Raw genomic sequence first — 20846 nt, forward strand, 5'->3', positions numbered from 1 at the left:
CGCCTTGGGGTTCTAAACATGCATTTACATTTACATTTAGTCATTTAGCAGACGCTTTTATCCAAAGCGACTTACAGATTAGGACTAAATTAAGCGAGTTATCATGAAGAGGCAAAAACAACGCAAGTAGTGCTCAAAAAACAAAGTCCAGGCATTATTCAGAGTAGCATAAACCCGACAAGTGAGGTTTTAAAGGGAAGGGTAAGGAATTATTATTATTTTTTTATTTTTTTATTTTTTTAGGTTAAGTGCTCACGGAAGAGATGGGTTTTGACATGCGTCAAAACCGCCGCCATCTTTGAACAGGGGACTTAATTGTCATAGGAAGTAGCTAGGTAACGCTGCTATCTACGCCTGTACTTCGAATTCATGGATGATACCGGACTTTTGTGCTGCGTATGGATGTTCACACGAACGAAATCTAAACCAGACAGCATGGGATTACATTTACTCTGTGGATGGTAGTAGTCAAGTTGTTTTTTTATAAGTTAAGTGGGGTGTAACCCCGGCATCCTGGCCAAATTTGCCCCTTGGCCTCAGTCGATCATGGCCTCCTAATCATCCCCATATACTGATTGGCTTCATCACTGTCTCCTCTCCACCAGTAAGCTGGTGTGTGGTGAGCGTTCTGGCGCAATATGGCTGCCGTCGCATCATCCAAGTGGATGCTGCACATTGGTGGTGGTTGAGGAGATTCCCCACTTCTATGTAAAGCGCTTTGAGGTCTCAGAAAAAGCGCTATATAAATGTAACAAATTATTATTATTAAGTGTACATTTCTCTGCTTGGAGGAAGAAAATGAACTGTGATTCTCGCACAGCGAATGAACTGTGAATGTGCTGTAGCCTACTCTTTAGATATTATTTGAAATAACCCTTGTGTTTAAAATGTACAATATGCAGGAGTTGATCCTCAATACCCACTTTTGGCTGTGATGTGCTGTGTTGTTCCTAACTTTTGATTTTTTACCGACTGTACTCAAACCTTTTAATGGTAAAAAAAAACAAAAAAAAACGAGTGACGCTTGTAACCTGTAAGTACAGTCCTAATAGTATGCTGGTCCTCTCCCTGTCAATCTTAAAACAGTACAGCCATTATTATTGTTTTCTCAAACTCTTCTTTAATGTTTTCTTTGTGTTTCAGTTTCTCTTGTAAGGACTTCAGTGCTGTATTGAGCTTCTCCTAGAATTTAAACAGAAAATATACCCAGTGATGGAACAGGAATGGACCGATAGTTTCATTTTCATATTATATCAGCTCACTGACTTCTGCAGTGAGTCTGTGGTAAAGTCATAATAAATTTGAAATTTATCGACAAAAACTTTCACATTTTATGATAATAATAATTTTATTTATTTATATATAGCTATAAGGTCTATACTATATTAGACATTTTCCCAGTGGCCAATTTAATCTGTAATCAATTAGAAAACAACCTGGAGAAAAACATCATTGGATTGCTGATTTTACTGGTTGGGCAGCAGAAAAAGGTGCTAAAACCCCCTTAAAACCATTAAACTAGACCAGTCTGACCAGTGAAAACAAACTGAGTGGGCCAGGCTGTTTTTCAATTAAATAATCCTGTTGTAATTTACTCATTCATTCATTCATTCATTCATATGTTGTTCCAAATATGACTTTCTAACACAGTTTGAATAGAATGAAAAGTAATGAAAGGAAATTAGCTCTATGAGCTCCAATGTAAAAGTAGTCCATATGATTGCATGGTGCACCATATTCTGTAAGTTTGAAGTCCTGATGGTTTATTTTAAGGGGGTTTTAGCAACTTTTTCTGCTGCCCAACCAGTAAAATCAGCAATCTAATTATGTTTTTCTCCAGGTTGTTTTCTAATTGATTACAGATTAAATTGGCCACTGGGAAAATGTCTAATATAGTATAGATAGCTATATATAAATAAATAAAATGATTATTATCATAAAATGTGAAAGTTTTTGTCGCTAAATTTCAAATTTATTATGACTTTACCACAGACTCACTGCAGAAGTCAGTGAGCTGATATAATATGAAAATGAAACTATCTGTCCATTCCTGTTCCATCACTGGGTATATTTTCTGTTTAAATTCTAGGAGGAGCTCAATACCCTTATTGTCGCGAATTCGCAACAAACCCCTTAAGACATTCAGTAGTAAAAACATGATCAATTGCTGCTCCCTGCTGGATACACAGAGTACATCTCATGTCACAGCAGGACAGGTTTAAAAACCACTGCATTACAGGAATACAAATATCAGGATTTTTAATGATTAATATTTTGACATTCAGTTTTAAATTTCAGTTTCTTTCTTTAAAATAATTATATGGTAAATAACAAAAACTATCATAATAATACATATTGTTACAATATGATGTTTATTTTTCATAATACTTGTGTATACGTTTCCTTTGTGTCATTCTGAGTTTCAGATCACCACAGATTAGTGAAGTGTGCTGCCAGCAGTAATATGGTGATCAGCGGGCGGTCCTTATTAGGCCTCTTTCACTCGTCAGCCGGTGCCACAGCTCCAGACTTCCTGCCAGCCACCTGACAAAAATGTTCTCTTACACAGTAGTGAATGAACTCTTCTTGAACTCGCACACCTTCTCTCTTCATAATGACATTTCATCCATTGTTTTCAAGTTGATCACGACATTGATAACATTCCAGAGAGAATTTATTATTTCTCAAAAAAACAAAAACAAACATCTGCTGGGATCTTGAGAGATTGTCTTCTTGAACCAACATCACATTATAACATTAATGGCATTACTATTGATTTATGGATTAAATTTCAACATTTTTGAAAGAGATGTTGATTCAATGCAGTTAACATTGACACATTGACATTGTTTTGATGGTTGCTTGCTATCTGGGACCCTAATCAAACTCACCTGATCCAGCTGATCAATGTCTTGAGGATTACATAGAAAGCTTCAAGCAGGAGAGTTTATCAGGGTTGGAGTTAAACTCTGCAGGACAGTGTCAATTATTATTTTTTTTTTTACAATTATTTAACAGTGCTAGTAAATTCTGAGTTAAATATGTTTCAAATAAATCCTATAGATTCTTTCATGGTAATGTTAGCAAAATATTTTATGCAAAATGTTTTTAGCAAAACGTTTTTTTTGCTCTTAAACTTGATTTATTAATATTACATATGGCTACTTGATAAATCAATCACAAGTTTTAATGCAAAAACCCACTCAAAATTATTTTTTTTATGTCTAAACATAAGATTTATTTATTTGAATTGAATATAGAATTTCAATCCATTTGGATTACATATTTTTAACATAAACCAATTAATAATCTGAATGTGATTGATATTTTTAAGTCATGTATAAATGAAACTGACAAATATGAATCACATTCAGTTTATTAATACAGTTACATAAATCTTATCTGTCATACGTAAATGAAATGGGTAAGATTTATGTAATAGTACACAGAAAAACGCCCATGTTAAATTAGCCCTGCTCAGTGTTCATATGTGCGCACACTACAGAGTTAAAGTACCATTGAAGCAGTGTTGAAGTTAATGAGATAATTTAGTGATGATTGAGCATTAATTACGAACACCTGCTGTTAACAAGCAGAATCACTGAAGGAAAGAGAAACACAAGAACTACAACTGACTTCAGCCACAGTCTGCTACGTTCACACTGCAGGGCTTAATGCTCAATTCCGATTTTTTGAAAAAATTCGATTTTTTTGCAAGGCCGTTCACATTTCCAATTAAATGCGACCTTTTGTGATCTCCTGTGTGAACGTGAAATGACCCAGAAGTGACCCGCATGCGCAGAAGAGTACTCAACGGTCAACGACGTCACTTGTTGTTTGCGGAAGTAGCTAAACTTTAACTGTGATTCTCTCTCTCACACACACACACACACACGAGCGCGCGCAGCGACCGTTACACAAGAGCCAGACAGCAGCCGCTGACCTATCTAATATCAGATTCAAATAAGTTAACATAACGTATATATATAATGGCCGTGGGCTTTTTTTTATTTTATTTTTTATTAACGGGCTCGTCGAGGTCGACCCGTTCGGCAGATTTACCTCAGCTCGACGAATATGCAGTCCATTTTCAAACCGACGACTACTTCAACGCAGGATTATGACGTTTTTCGCGTATCAATGACGTGCGGGTCGGATAAATGCGACCTGGCCGTTCAGACTGAAGTCGCATTTGAAAAGATCGGATATGTATCGGATTTGGGACCACATACCCAAGTGGCCTGGGTCGCATTTGAAAAGATCGGATCTGTGTCGTTCAGACTGTCATGAAAAGATCAGATACAGGTCGCATAGGGGCAAAAAAATCGGAATTGGGTCGTTTCAGCCTGCAGTGTGAACGTAGCCTTAGATGAAATCAACTGAAGAGAAAAGAAGACATTAAATCTGTGAAGATCTCAGCAGAGGAGGATTAAACAACTCCACAAACAGCATTACTAGCTTCACTTATTACTAACCAGACTGACTTTATTTCTGTCAGACGTCTACAAAAGTTTTAGTTTTAAGAATTAACAGAGGTTTAACTCTAATGTGTTTCATTTGAAGTCACCATAACAGTGATTAGTGTTTCCATTAGTTGGGCTCTTAACTCTTAGTATATCTTAACTCTTAGTCTTTTTTGGCAGCTGTGACAGTGTGTTTGTCAAACACATTTGCAGCAGCAATGAAAGTTAAAGTGAAACAAGATCAGGTGATGTTGGTTTTGTAGACGTCTGACAGAAATAAAGTCAGTCTGGTTAGTAATAAGTGAAGCTGGTAATGCTGTTTGTGGAGTTGTTTAATCCTTCTCTGCTGAGATCTTCACAGATTTAATGTCTTCTTTTCTCTTCAGTTAATTTCATCTAAGGATGTGTCTGAAGTCAGTTGTAGTTCTTGTGTTTCTGCTCGTCTCTTTTTCTGTTCTCTTCTTTCCTTCAGTGATTCTGATTGTTAACTGGCTTATTAAGGCTGAGATGACTCCATATTTAATATACACAGACATTTTGGCTCAGATACGGTCCAGTTCTGGTTAATTTCTTTGCTCTTGGCTGACATGTGGCATTGCTATGGCCTGCTTGTGGCCCAGATCTGGCAAACAGGAGTGGGCCATCCAAGTGCCGTCATTCTACGCTGCATGTGGGTCAGATCCGCATTCCACAAGTGCCAGACGTGGGCCAGATCTGGGCCAAAACAGTGTTGCTATGTGGGTTTCTCCCTGAGATTGAATGCATGAGCGAAACACATACCTTTCATATGTTTCTTTTTTTTTTTTTTGGGTGAGCAGTGCTCGTCAAAAATTTCTTTATGACCTCATCATATTTTTCTCTGTCCGCAGCGACCGCAAACGTAAAAGTATATACTTCAATCGCCTGAGGTCCAGCAAATGTCAAAAGCAATGCTATTTTCCTTGAATCCGACTCACCATCCAGACCAACAGCTTGCATATAGCGTGAATTGCTGCTTGAATGTCCTGCAGCTGCTATCAACACTCCCGGTGAGTTTCAGCGATTCCGGAGGTATGACAGTATCCATCTCTGTTGTATCACAGGACAGTTCACTCCTGGTACCATGTAGTGTTTATTGATTAAACACTCTGAACAAATAAATGTTTGAACTGGCGTGTAGCCTCTTTATTCTCAGAACATTCAACTTCAACATGAGCTTAGTTCTCTCCTCTGCCACTTCTTTGTGCCCTTTTACACTCTTGGGTATCTGTTAACTGTATGTTTGACAATCATAAGAAACACACCTAATCACCACATTAAAAAAAGCTACATTGAAACTGCTTTTGATTATTTAATTTTTTTTAACGACGTATATTATAAATAACTGAATAAGTGTCTGAGGAATGTTTTAAGTAAAATATTTAGTGTTTAAAGGGGACCTATTATGCAAAATTCACTTTTGTATGGTGTTTGGACATAAATGTGTGTTGGCAGTGTGTGTACACAACCACCCTACAGTGACAAAAATCCACTCACTCCTTTTTTTTAAATCTCCATAAATCAAAAGCAGTCTCTCCAAACGACCCGTTTTCAGAATGTGGCTTTAGTGACATCACTAAAGCCACAGGCCCCGCCCCCAAGTGTTGACTGACACTGCCGTTATAACTTAGACCCGCCCTGATCGAGTTCACTGCGAGTTGTACACAAGCGGCAACCTCCCCGTCTCTCTCTTGAAACCAACACGGAAGTGAGTTAAACTGCAATTCGTTGACTGGTCGCTTGAGGCTGGTGTCAAAAGTGAGTCAAATCTGTATCTCCCCCATGTTAAAATGCCAAATTTTACAGCAGAAAAAAACATGTTTACAGCCTGGTGTCTGTATGTGGCTTTGGTCTATACAGCTAATTTTGCCCTTCATGACAACTGTGAGGGGGGTGAATTTTTTTATAACTCATCCTTTTAGTTGATTAATATTTAAAGTTCTGCATAATTAAGGGTGTCCACTAGAGTGACAGGTGGGCCGCTGATGTCAATGCTAGCCGTTTGTTTGCTGTTAGCCGCGTCACTACTCACTTCACCTCAGCAAATGTTAGCTGCTGAACTTGCCATCTCTGCAGTTTGTGCTTTTTTTCGGGATTATTTCATACAATTTAATACACCCATTACTTTAATACACCCATTGGATTCCGTCGTTGTCGTCGAGTATCGTTCGAGAGAACAACCAGCTCTGTATTTCAGTTGTTTTCCTCTGTGAACATGCACGAATGGATGTCTGACAATTTCGTTGCTTTTTGGAGTTTTCAGATTTAAAAACGTCAATAAAGGCTCGTTCGTTCTGCTCTCACGGAACAGATAGATTATAATATGCTTATGTACCGTCAGATGAAATCCTGCAGGTGTCGGCGCTTTCTCCGTCCATGCAATAAATGCACATCCTTGAATGAGTGCGGATTTCCAGCGCATTTACTTGAACTCCATAGGTAGCTGCTAACGTTAATATATCTATGGTTTAACCCATTTGAGAGGCGGCCAAAATAAGCATTTAAAATGGACTGAATAAGCTGTCTACGAACTTGACGAGCGATGCCGCGCTGACGGACCATACACTATAAAAAAAGAGTGACTGACATGTATGCACATAAATCACTGTCACACACACTCTCTCAGAGTAATATTTAGTTACTGCATATACATTTTCAACTAGCAGAATAGTACAGAATCACGATACCCAGCTAGAAATGTTTTGTTCTAAAAACGTTCTGAGAACATTACCATGAAGTTCTAATAATGGTTTCAGCGGGTAGTTTTATTTTGGTTCCCAGAATGTTCTCCTAAAAGGTACACAGCAAAAACTCCAGTGATAAAAGGTAATGAGATAATTAAGTGATTAATTGAGCGATGAGTGACCATTATTGAAGACACCTGATGTTAACAAGCAGAATCACTGAAGGAGAATATCACAATTTTAAGTATTTTTTTTTTAAGTCACAATTTTAAGTTTATTTGGGCTCTTGACCCTTACATTTTTTACTTTAAATTTTGTTTGGCTGTTGTAACTGAGTTATAACTCCCAGATGAACAAAGAGAAAAGATGATCAGACGTTGTTGGTTATGTTTTGATATGATCATCATTTGACCTGAATCACAAAACTCATTTAGAGCCTAATCTCTGACTTAAATTTATATTGTTGATCATCACAGTGACTCTACAACATAAGTTACAGAATTTTCTATTTATTCCAAAGGATTTCTTAAAAGTTGTTTTGATAAAAAACAAACAAAACAAAAAAAAACATTTGTTTAGGCACAAACAGACATCAAGAATGAGTCTATGAATCTCAACAATGGTGACAAACGAAATATTTCATTAGGAAAAGGAAATTACAAAGACAATTCAGATCATAATTTATTCATAACGCAATGCATGATGGGAGCCATGAATGAGTTTTGATTGGTGGCACCCAGAATGCACTGCAACATGCTTTATTATTGTCACCATTGTTGAGATTCACAGGCTGAATCTTGATGTCTGTGTGTCTAAATAATATCTTTTGAACAGAACTTTTAAGAAATATTTTGGATTCTATAGAAATGCTACAAATCGTATGCTATAAAACCATCAGGCTGCTGCGATCAACACTCTCTAAACTTTAGTCCTCTGTTGTAAGTCGCTTTGGATAAAAGCATCTGCTAAATGACTAACTGTATATGAGTTTAATGTTTCAGGTCAAATGATGATTACGTCAAAACATAACCAACACCACCTGATCATCTTTTAGCTTTGTTCATCTGTCAGTTATAACTTAGTTACAACAGCCAGACAAAATCTAAAGTTAGTAGTTTAAGGGTCAAGAGCCCAACTAAAGCAAACACTGATCACCATAATGGTCACTTAAAATGAGATTTTTTCCTTTGGTGATTCTGCTTGTTAACATCAGGTGTCTTCAATAATGGTCCATCATCACACAATTAATCACTTAATTATCTCATCCATTTTAACACTCTTCAGTGTTCATTTAACACTCATATTTTAACACTTTAACCCTCTGAGGTCGGAAAACGCGCCCCCGCGTTTTGCTGGATTTTCTTCACATTGTAGTACAATAAACTTAAATTACTCCGTCATTTATGGTTATACAGAAAAAAGAAATATAAAAAAAGAATCTGTGATATTTCTACTTTTGTATGTGTCCACTTACAATCAAATCAAAACATTGTGCTTTTGTAAAATATCGAAAATAAACAGGGTGTGATGCGTTCTGCCTCTCCGTCGCTGTGAACTTTTTTTTCTTGAGCACGTCTATAAACTGAAACAAAACTCAGCGAATACTTCTCACACATTTATGAGCCATATACCTTTATAAACATTTAAGTGTGTACTTTTAAATGATCGGATTCAAACTGAAAACAAATATTCTCTGTTTAAGTAATTTGTATAAAACCAACAGGATGTCCAGTATCTCAAACGCTTGCTAATTACTTTTAATTCGGCCACGCCCACTCGCGCAAAAGAGATTCACATGCAAATCTCCACATGGGACGCGAACGCCCTCGTTACCTCAAACACAAAACACCAAAACACTTCACAAGTCTCTGCTTTTCGTCGAGTTTGGAAGACGCGCTGTGAGCTTACATTGGATTTACATCAGAAGAAGAAGAACGCGATTTGAAGACAAGAAAGATGTAAGGTAAGAAATTCTTACTTATTAGTTTATGGTATTGTTGCATAAACTTCACATTGCAGTTGAACTGTTGCTAGATATATGGTGAATATTATACTATTTAGACCCGTGTTTACTGTTAAATACTGTTTGTGGATATCTGCTCAAACATAGATATGTATAACCATAATGTTTAATATTTTGGAGCGCAATGGCGTTTGAATGTATCATATTTTGGAGCGCGCTGTGGGTTTGAATGTATCATATTTTGGAGCGCGATTGCGTTTGAAAGGAAAAATGCACCAAACATTAGGCTTTATGTTTTTACTATTATCTCATTTCATATCATCATAACGAATGGAAACATTTGAAGTAACATAAGATAATCAATATATTTTTCTCTAGCATTGTTACTGAAATCTTTTGGAAGATTTATAGGCTGCTTTGTAAAATAAAATTATTTTATGCAGTACTGCACATAGCCTATGCCTACAAGGCACAACAAATATGGTGTTCTTTATATTATATATTGTTGGAAACATTTGTGTGTGTGTGTGTATTCTGTGAATTTTAAAAAGCAATTTTAACCAGAAAAATCTAAAATGTATTCCCAAAATCGTGCAGGCCTAGTTTCTCTTGATACTAGTATGTTCACTTTTTTTCTTTTCTTTCAGGGACCAGATGCAACTGAGTCCTGCTGACTTCAACATTCACATGAGTCTCTGTACATGAACATGGTAAAGTGAAAATCAAACACCTTGGAAATGAAAGGTATGTACAATGTTTTTAGGAATGGCACAAAGGTCTCTGTCTTTGGATCATTGTTTTCAATGTGCTCTTTTGTCATTAGTATTTTTGGATTGTGTTGTGTTGTAAATAAATCCAAACAATCTAAAAGCCATTCTTTTTTAAATCTCCTCATTCTTTGTGCAAGGTTGCTCTGAATGACAGGGCCTGATCGCTCCTAATAGGGCAGTTAGGGGAGTGTCTTTGTCTTTCTCAGGTGTGAAAAGCTTACATATTAATGAGCTCCCGCATAAAGCTTTGTCACACAAAACACGTCGTAAAAATTTTAAATCAATATATTGTCTTATCTGAATGAGCAGTCAGGGTGATTTTCACATAGTTTTGGAGCAAATATTCTAGGCTACGTCATACAATTTTCAAAAGTCTTGTGAAGAAATAATCAGTATGGGTTTCATGGCCTTATTTCAGTGAGAATTTTTTTTTGTATTTTCACAAACCACGCATAAATGTCATTATCTCAAAACTACAAACTTTTACATACATGCTGCTGATATATTATTGTAGCAGAGTTTGTGCTAAATACAGTGTAATTAGACTTTAGCCATGAAAATGTCACTAGTAACAGAAAAAAAACACAAATGTCAGAGCATGTCAGAACACCTCCAGGGCCCAGAAAACAGCTCAGACCTCAGAGGGTTAACCCTTTGAGTGTGGAGTCAAATAAACTCCCAGGAGAGTCAATTTAACACTGGAGTTTTTGCTGTGTAGGATAACATTCTCTAAAAACATCCTCAAAATGTTACAGTTAAAACTTTATATCTTAGTTTACATTTAACCTTATAGAAACATTATTTGGAATGAGAAAACATCCTCAAAACATTCTTTGAACATTACATTCAAATGTTTTCTTTAAAACATTAACCAAACTTGTAGGGAATGTTAGCCAACGTTCTGAGAACGTTCCCTGCTAGCTGGGTACACAGTCTCAATTGTTGCCATGTCTTTTAACTATTATAATATTTCGAAGGGCAAAAACAGGAACTTTTAATTTGCTTTACATCATCAACTGTCACTTTAGCGCGAGGCCCTGTGCAGTCGCAGACTTGGTACTGTCAGTAGCATATAGCATTGCATTACCTCCGCACCCGCCCCGCCTCTTTGCCCATTTTCTGTTATCCGGGAGTGACGCGAGGCCAAGATGGCGACGGCCGGCTCCACCCACTTTAGGCTTCAAAAATGCTCTTCAGAAACCTACGGGTGACGTCACGGACACTACGTCCATATTTTTTTACAGTCTATGGTTGTACACATCAGCCATTGCTGCAGCAATGCACTCACGAGAAGTGTCGAAGCATCTCCCAAGCATTGAAGGTGTTGTAGCTGGATGTATTCATTCACATAGCTCTCTTTATTTATTCTTGAAATCTGCTGGCCAGTGAAGACGAGGTGGATTAATTTTGTTTTCAAAGAAAATCCTCCCTCAACTCTACAGAAATTTATGTAAGTTACTTATGCACTTCTTATACTGTTTACTCAGCTCTAACAGTGATTTTCTGAAGAAAAACTGATGCTTCATCTTTTGTGTGACATACAGTAAACTTTATTAAACTCATCAGTATATTTTGTGTCATCATTCAGACAATTAGATCGTCAGACGTAGTCCTACAGCAGGCTTGCATTAATAGTGTATACAAGCAATGCCAAATATGTTATAATCGTAATTAAACTAAACTATACCTTTTCCAACTCCATACAGCATATGTTCTCTGACTCTGTAGGCATTTTTATGGTCGAAATGAACACCATTACTGTGACTGTCTGTTTTATTATTATCATCTTCCCTGTTCTGATCGCGGCTGCTTAGGCTCCGCCCCCTGTCCCGTGAACCAGCAGCTCATTAGCATTTAAAGGAGAAGCACTAAAACAGTGCGTTTTTCACAGACCCAAAAAATGATGATTTAAACGTGCTGTAAATAAAATTCTGTTGGGTATTTTGAGCTAAAACTTCACATACACACTCTGGGGACATCAGAGAATTATTTTACATCTTGTGAAAAGGGGCATAATAGGTCCCCTTTAAAACAATGCAATACAATTATGATTTCAAAGAGCATTGTTTTATTACACACAATACTCAAATATCTCAGGCTGATTGTCAAAGTCAAAGTGCAAATTTGCAACAAATGTAACACTTGCAAGAACAAAATACATCCAACTTAAATTGCATACACAGAACATTTTCTCAAAAATACAGATTGAGAGTTGGTTATTTTTCATTTTGGCAAGAAAAATGCATTGAACTATGAACAATCCGAATTTTAAAAGTTCTTTAGGGCCAGGTGTCTAGAGGTGTCTCCATATGTCTAGTGACACAACCCCCACCCATCCCCAAAGTGTTTTCTGTGACAGTGTTGGCTGCAAAGATGAATTTGACGACTTGCCATCTTCACAGTAGTGAACACGCCGAGAGAAATGCTAATTTCCATAGACTGTAAAAAAAGATGGATGACACCCCTTCGCTTTCTTTCATTGGAGAGAACTGAAGCCGTCAGAGACCCGATATGGCACTGACATCTTGAAACTTGAGTCTGCGTAGTAGCAATTTCGGGACCAGACCTGCGCAGTAGTGAGCAGGAAGTAAAGCCGCAAAATCAAGGCCCTGTCCTCACTCTCGCAGAAACAATCGCAAACACATGTTCCTGCACTTTTTTTCCAATTAATTATAGAAAGTTATATATTAAATGTAAAGCTTCAATCTCCTCAGTCCTCCGAATATCCCGAAAAAAAAACGTCTGTTGGTGCTTCAGTGACTACTTCACAATCTGTCAATCACAGCTGACAATCATGACGTCTCACCACCGCATCAAATAACTAACTAAAAACAAACTTATTTTAAAAACAAACACTTGAATTTACATCACCGTGATAAAAACTGCCGTAAATGACAGAAACCATCGTTGGAAAAAATATATTTGATCTGGTTGGTCTCACTAAACAGTTGTTGAATAACACGGGGAGTCTGGGTTTATGACCTACACTAGGACCAGCCATTGGGGGGCGATCGAGACGTTTTGGCTTCACTTTTCAGGGCTTGTGCTGCACGCTTGCTAATTACATACGGATTACATAATCTGAGAGTAGCCTATTTCTTTTCGTTTTGAATTGTTTCGTTTAAAAGTATGGCTAGACATTTTCAGGGGCACGGGAATTGGGGTTGCTGAGGGTGCTGCAGCACCCCCTGTTTTCACAGGATTGTAAATGTAACACAAATTTTTGTTCATTTACATTTATTCATTTTAAGCATTTAGTAATGCATTTGTAATAAAGACTTTAGGTGGGCTATTTAAAAAGTGTTAGGACTATTAATGTTAAATTATGAATAAATAAATAAAAATTCGTCAGCAGCCACTCAAAAAAATAACAAATAAATGTCCGCAGCCGCTCTACTCCTGAGCGTCCACTGTCAGTGTTGTGTTTGTGAGGACTTAGGCAAGTTTTTTGTGTTCATTTATATTTCCTGTCGCTGTTCAGGCTCTTTTTTTGTATATGACAGTGTAAACAGCCCAATAACTTTTTTACTTAAAGGCTTAATTTATGTCCCGTAGACCGGTCCTATGCATTACGATTTAAAGCAGTAGGCCTATCAATGATGTAAAAAATGTGACGTGCAGACAGTCAAGTTTGGCTGTGTGTATGTTTAAATGAGTGTTCTCACCAATACGCTTGTTGTGATTCGCGGAGTTTTTTTAGACTTGTTATTGTTTCTTATTCAAAAGTGGTGAATTAAGTTAGTTGTTTCTCCATCCTCTCATTCTGCCGTCATGTCTTGCTCCATCATGGATAATATGGGATGGGTGTGTCGAACTTTATTTATCATATAAACCCACTTCTGTACGTCAGTGAACTGTAAGCCGCAAGATGCGTGATTAAACAAAAAGTGGCGGTAATGCACAATTGTAGTTAGTTTGTATTATTACATGGCTTGGTTGAATTCTAATGTAGAATGCGGTCTGTTATTTCTTGATAACAGACCGCTGCTAAGTATAACACACCGTTGCCATGAAAAACAGAGCGTTGCCATGGACGCAGGATTCTAACCGTAGAGACGGAACGGACAATTTTCTTTAGCGGAAGCAATATAAATAGTTTTTAAATCAATAAACTCCTTTTTAAATCAATATTTTGTGTCAAATTATTGATTTATTTGGTAGGTAGCCAAGCGGGGTCCATGTAATCCGCTTCGCGTCGGGGTCCCGATCAGCCTGTCGGGGTTGTATTCGCTATAACAACCGCCTCGCTCTACATTATCCCTTACATATAATAAGAAGAAGCTGCGCTGCTTCAATCGCTGGCTGGATAAAACACAATGTAGCTGTTGCTCACGCTACACCGCTACTTGCTGCAAAAAGTAGTTAGCTACTGGAAAAGCTACACTGTTTAAAAAGCAACTGAGCTACTGCCAAGCTACTGAAAAATGTAGTTAAGTTAGTAGCATCACAACTTGTAGTTAACTACTCACCAACACTGATTAGGTGTCACCTCTAATGGTCAATCATCACTTAATTAATCACTTAATTATCTCATTAACTTCAACACTGCTTCAGTGTTCATTTTAAGAGGACACAAATGTACACTGAGGATTGTTAATTTAACACTGGGGATTGTGCTGTGCAGGCTGATTAATTGGACAATATTTGTCAATTCTGAAATTATTAACTCTGGATTAATAATTATTAATTATTAACTTTTTCCATTGACATTTCCAAAATCTACCAATAGGTATGCTATTAGGCAGTAAATTATGTTTTCATGTTGTTGTTGTTTTGTTTTGTTTTTTAAGCAAAATTGATCAAAAATTATATTAAGAATATCTGCATTTCTAATGTAATAGGCCATTCTACTAGTAAACCACTTACACATACATTGCATGTGGAAAATTGTACAGAGAGTGAATTATGAAATGAACTTTTGAAAAATGAAAAAATAGAAAAAGAAAAAATTACCATGAAAAATGCATTGATTATTCTGCTCAGTATTTTGGTTGTAAAGCAAACAGCTAAAATAGTTACAAATGTGCTCTGTGTACCCATAGCTCTAACACTAATTTAGCCCTGAAACATCAACAGAAACTGGAGCTCGGTAAATGAAACTCTCCCGGAAGGCTCTGCGGACGTAGCGATGTGGAATTCCACTGGGCACGAGGATCTGAGACACGGTGGTGTTTTGACCAGGACTCTGTTTCACATGGATCCGTAGGTCATAGTGGGAATGATGGTTGCGCTTGATGATGCTGTTTAAGTCGATACGGAGATTATTAGACTGGATCAGATTTAAGCGGACGTGGTTCACGAGGTAGTGATTGTCCCAGCGACTGATTAAGTTTTCTGCCTCATTTCTCCATGGACTGCCCTCAGCAATGGCATTAGAAGCTGGATCAGCAGTAAAGGTGGTTATTTTCTTTTTATGCTTGTCCTCCTGTGTGCATATAAGTTTTCTGCCTTCTATGGATCTCCTTTTGCGATGTTTGGAGGGGACGTAAGTGCATTCTCCAGACTCAATGGGCCCGCAGTAATCGTAATCTGACTCTGAGGTCCAGCACCAGTTGTAGTTATAACCAAACGAGCCACAGGAGTGATCTGAGCGACAGGGCTTGCCTTTATATGTTACATCTACATCTGGAGAGCAGTAGTCCCAGCCATGAACAGTGTGGCACCAGTAGTAATCACCTCTCTCATAATACTGGCATTTGTCTATGCAATTAAGATGCTCCTTAGACCGGTGGAGCAACATCTTTGGTTCCACAAGCCCACAGTAACCCCATGAGTCTCCCTCCTTCAGCCAGCACCAGTTGTAGTTGTGACCCTGCTTTCCACATGGATTGTCATCTCTACACTGCCTGTTCTTGTAATCTCTGTGTTCAGATGGCGAGCAGTAATCCCATCCCTGTGCAGTATGGCACCAATAGTAGTCTTGTTTTCTTTGGTCACAGTAGTCATAACACAGAGCGCCTGTCTGAGATCCATAATGGTTCTGGTCTTCAATCACTTGCCCACAGTATCCCCACCTGTATCCAAATAAAACAAATTCAATTTTGCACCAATAGTAATCTTCTCCATATGTCCCACATGTATTTATGCACTCCCTATTCCAGTAGTCGAATCTTTCCTTAGGTGAACAGAACATTGTCTCACATTTTCCATCTTTATCCTTAGAGCTGCACTTGTACACTCCAGCATCGGACTTGCAGTCTTCTGTACACTTTGTTCCGAGATGAGTCAAGGAAATTCTCCCATCACTTGGCCACAGTGAACAGAAGAGGAGGAGCAAACCAAGGGAAGTGTGTATGTGTCCCATTCTTTCTGTGAAGAGGATAATAAAGTGAAGAGTGAGGTGACATGCTGTAAAAACATCATCAGCTGTGATCATTTAGCTTCATTTAACTCTTAAGTGTGTGGCATAGGTTTACATGTTTGGGCTGATCAGTGTTGGCCAGTAAAGAAAAAAGAATCATAATTTTAACGGTAAAAGACAAAAAATGCAATGGGAAATTGTTAATTGGTTAACGGTACACATCAAAATCTCCAGAGTTAAATAAATTCTTCTCAGAGTACATATGGCCCCACTCTAAAGAGTGTAAAAGTAACTCTGGCTCAGAGTTAAAGTTAATGAGATAATTAAGAGATTAATTAAGTGATGATTGGGAATTAGTCATGAACACCTACTGTTAACCAGCAGAATCACTGAAGAAAAGAGAAACAACAAGAACATAATAATTTTTTCTTCTGCTTGTTAACAGCAGGTGTTCATCACTAACACTCAATCATCACTCAATTAATCACTTAATTAACTCATTAACTTAAACTCTGATTCAGAGTTACTTTAACACCTTTTTAGAGTGGAGCCAAATGTACTCTGAGCAGAGTTAAATTTAACTCTGGGTATTTTGCTGTGTAAAAATGTAAAATCAAAAACTTTATTTAGACCTTCTGGGCAAATGTTTGATTAAGAATGTATAAATATAAAGTATGAATGAAATATAAAAAAAAAACTTTTCAAAAACAAATGATTACAGGCCAAACATAAAATATTTTTTAGTATATAAAATGCTAAATGTAAACATTGTACTTTCAAGTTTAAAATGTAGCAGCAATCAGGGCTCCGAACCGGTTCAATGACCGAAAACAAAACCTGGAAACGAACAAAAGTTTGACAGGAACATAACTGAAACAAAATCTAATTTAATCGGTCTGAAGAGAAGCGCTTATTTGAAATGGCCATTAACCGCTTAATAACATTATTTTATTGTTCTGTTTAATGTTTTAATTTGGCAGTCAACCAATCACAAATTCAACAGACTATGCAAATGTGATATTGACGCATAGCCTATCCAATGTGAGTGAAATGCCTGCGTTCAGCTGTCAAGTCATCATAGGTAAGTTGCAATGGCACAGGCACATGTTAGTTTTTCAGAGGATAGGCTATATATATGTCACCACCTGTCAAACCATTAAGCTTACATTTCAGTAAAAATGAATAGCAGGTACTATGCAGGTTGTTGTGTGTTTTGAAACCAGAGAAAATTGCAGGAAAATTGTATCATGGATTCACACAATGTCACATCACGTACTTAAAGTTATTCTGTGAACGGAGAAAACAGAATAAAACTAATGCATTTATGAAAATAATATATGTATTTGAATCATGTCTTGCTTTTATCCGTAAGATCATAATTACGGAGTAACAGGTTCTTCAGAAAGACAAAAATTCCTGTGATCGCGCTGGAGCCTCATACGCACACACAACATATTCTAGCGTTGCTAACAGCCTGTTCATTATCAAAATAAAATACAGTCAACCAAACCTATATAAAGTTACACTGCTCAATTTAAATAGTCCGTAGTACAATCTGTGCCATTCAGCGTGACCACCACCTCACTCTATATCCCCTCGTTTATGAATGAGCTCCTCGATTTGTCTTGGCTGGTCCTTCTCCTTCTCAAAGCCACTCGGTTCTGTCTCCCCTTCACTCACCATGCCGTTATTCACTTTCTGCCTGCATTCCAAAGGTGGCGTGTATGATTGCAGTTATCCAAAGGATTAAAAAGTATTGCCATAAACAATGTATTTTGCGACACCACAAAAGACATGATAGAGCATAATATTAAACGATTGACTTTTTATTTCATCCATCCGATATATATCATCATATCGCACAGCCCTAGTACTGTATGTATCATAGATAAGGTGTATCCTCTAACATCACTGTCTTCTGCTGTCACTGTGCTAATCCATGTTAGGTGTTTTCACGTTGAGCATTTTAGTTCACCTATAACCTGCATGAGACATGCACAGCATAAAACATTCATACAACATTCTTACTAACCAAAAGAAAAAAAATCTCTAAACTGTGTTCTGGCAATAGAACTAACATTCCTGGAATGTCCCATGATGAATCAAAAATGGTTATGTAAGTGTAAAATGTAAGTGTAAAAAAGTCAAACCTGAGGAAATTGGGATTCCAAACATCAAATTGATTTTTTTCTGCTGGATATTAGAGATGTCTTGTGTTCTTGAATTCTTTTGCTGTATTCTTTTGCCACTAAATTGTGGGCTTAAATAATTGTACTAGTGTTATGCAAGATGCTTGTCAGCCAATCAGAAAATATCCTAAAAGATGTTATGGTGATGTCAGACTGCTCTCTCTTTCTTGTAAAGCACATGACTTTCAAGAAAGACACCATGGAGGTGAGTCTGGGTGGAGGTGGGACTTTGGACTGTGTAAAAAACAACATGTAAAATTCTTACCTTTTTTATTTAAAGTTGTGTTCATGACTCATAGTCTTGATCATTATATTATATTATTATATCATCTCAACCTGACATTCCTGTCTCTGTTTCTTCCTCTCTCTCTCCAGGCTGTAAGGCTGCATGGGGACATAAGCTGTTCTTGTGGGGTTTTGTTTTTTAGGAAAGTAGCCTGGAAAGTGTCTGAAAGGCTGCTCTGGGATGAATGGTACCTTGAGCCGGAAAGTGGCAATTTATAGACATGTTACTAGTTTAGCATTTTCAATATAATCCAAATGATCTCACTAAAGATGTTCTAATACAAATACTTTGATAATGTATTATTTAGACACAGACATCAATAATTAGCCTATGAATCTAAACAATGGTGACAATTATAAAATGATGGGATGAATATACACAGCAAAAACTCCAGTGTTAAATGAACTCTCCTGGGAGTTTATATGGCTCCAGACTCAAGAGTGTTAAAGTGTTAAAATATGAGTGTTAAATTAACACTCAAGAGTGTTAAAGTTAATGAGATAATTAAGTGATTCATTGAGTGATGATTGACCATTATTGAAGACACCTGATGTTAACAAGCAGAATCACTGAAGGAGAAAATCAAAAAAAATCACGACACCGTTATGGCGATCAGTGTCCGCTTTAGTTGGGCTCTTGACCCTTTAATCATTAACTTTAGATTTTGTTTGGCAGTTGTATCTGAGTTATAACTGCCAGATGAACAAAGAGAAAAGGTGATCAGGTTATATTTTGACATAATCATAAATTGACCTGAATCACAAATCTCATTTAGAGAGTTATGACTACCTTGTACAGCAGCCCTGTGATTCTAATCAAACAATTTTCAGCATTTTCAATATAATCCAAAATATTCCTCAAAAATTGTTCTGATCAAATGACTTTGAAATCAATAATCAGCCTGTGAATCTCAACAATGGTGACAATAATAAAGAATGTTGCAGTGCAATCTGGGTGCCACCAATCAAAACTAATTTATGGCTCCCATCATGCATTGCGGTATGAATAAATTATGATCTGAAGTGTTTTAGTAATTTCCTTTTCCTAATTGAATATTCTGTTTGTCACCATTGTTGAGATTCATACACTGATTCCTGATGTCTGTGTGTGCCTAAAAGAAAGATTTTTATCTTCATCAGAACAACTTTTAAAACATCTGTTGGAAAATTCTGGATTTTGTGCTGTAGAATCACAGTGATGCTGTAATTAACAATATACATTTAAGCCAGAGATTAGACTCTAAATGAGTTTAGCGATTCAGGTCAAATGATGATGATGATGTCAAAACATAACCAACACCACCTGATCAACTTTTCTCTTTGTTCATCTGGTAGTTATAACTCAGATACAACAACCAAATAAAAACTAAAGTTAAACATGTAAGGGTCACAAGCCCAACTAAAGCAAACACTGATCTCCATAATGGTGACTTAAAATTGTGCTTTTTCTCCTTCAGTGATTATGCTTGTTAACATCAGGTGTCTTCAATAATGCTCAATCATCACTCAATGAATCACTTAATTATCTCATTAACTTTAACACTCTTGAGTGTTAATTTAACACTCGTATTTTAACACTTTAACACTCTTGAGTCCGGAGCCATATAAACTCCCAGGAGAGTTCATTTAACACTGGAGTTTTTGCTGTGTAGTATCAAAAGGATTAACACGTGCAAGCACACTTATCAATGAACTTGATACATGTTGCAGACATGTTTTATCCATGCCTTTCAACTTGAGTGTGCAAAATTTAAAATTGAACGAATGTGAAGCAATTTGTAAAAAAGAGAGATGTTTTTGTGAATACAAATGTTTTCCTTTGTATTAGTGTATCATAATTTGCGCATGCAACAAAGAAGATGTGCATGTGTGGATCAGGTGACACGTGTGCATTCATTGACGTCTTTTCTGAGTCAATCTCATTTGATTCATTTGGATTTTGAGACTTTCATTTCGGTGTTTTTAAGCATTTCACAACCCACACACAAACAACTACAAATGAATAGGCCTGGTGCTAATTATTAATGTGTGCACAACTACCCATCTATTTAACAAATTCACAAATGTGCGTCACTACATTTAAACTAATACAATACAACTTGTGTGTGCAAAATCCAAAATCACATGAATGTGCAGCATTTTGTACAAATAGAGACATAGTTGTTAATACAAA

At 37.0% G+C, this 20846-nt stretch overlaps 1 protein-coding gene across 1 annotated transcript; it reads right to left on the minus strand.

Moving 5' to 3' along the window:
- Positions 1-11949: 11949 nt before the first annotated feature.
- LOC309477791 (uncharacterized protein) lies at positions 11950-18450 on the minus strand. The gene is made up of 2 exons (XM_082141201.1): positions 18350-18450; positions 11950-16207 (listed from the first exon to the last, which is right to left on the minus strand). The coding sequence occupies exons 1-2, from the start codon at positions 18372-18374 to the stop codon at positions 14949-14951; spliced, it is 1284 nt and encodes a 427-aa protein (XP_081997327.1). The 5' UTR covers positions 18375-18450; the 3' UTR covers positions 11950-14948.
- Positions 18451-20846: the final 2396 nt, after the last annotated feature.

This window comes from Leuciscus leuciscus (genome assembly GCF_965113295.1).
Source record: "Leuciscus leuciscus genome assembly, chromosome: 1".
Classification (NCBI taxonomy): domain Eukaryota; kingdom Metazoa; phylum Chordata; class Actinopteri; order Cypriniformes; family Leuciscidae; genus Leuciscus; species Leuciscus leuciscus.

What these genes read in the sequence shown, in the direction of transcription:
- LOC309477791 (XM_082141201.1), bottom strand. Translation starts at nt 18,374, where the DNA reads ATGTTTGGAATCCCAATTTCCTCAG. An exon ending in TGGAATCCCAATTTCCTCAG is followed by an intron (nt 16,208 to 18,349) that starts GTTTGACTTTTT and finishes TCCTCTTCACAG; the next exon opens with AAAGAATGGGACACATACAC.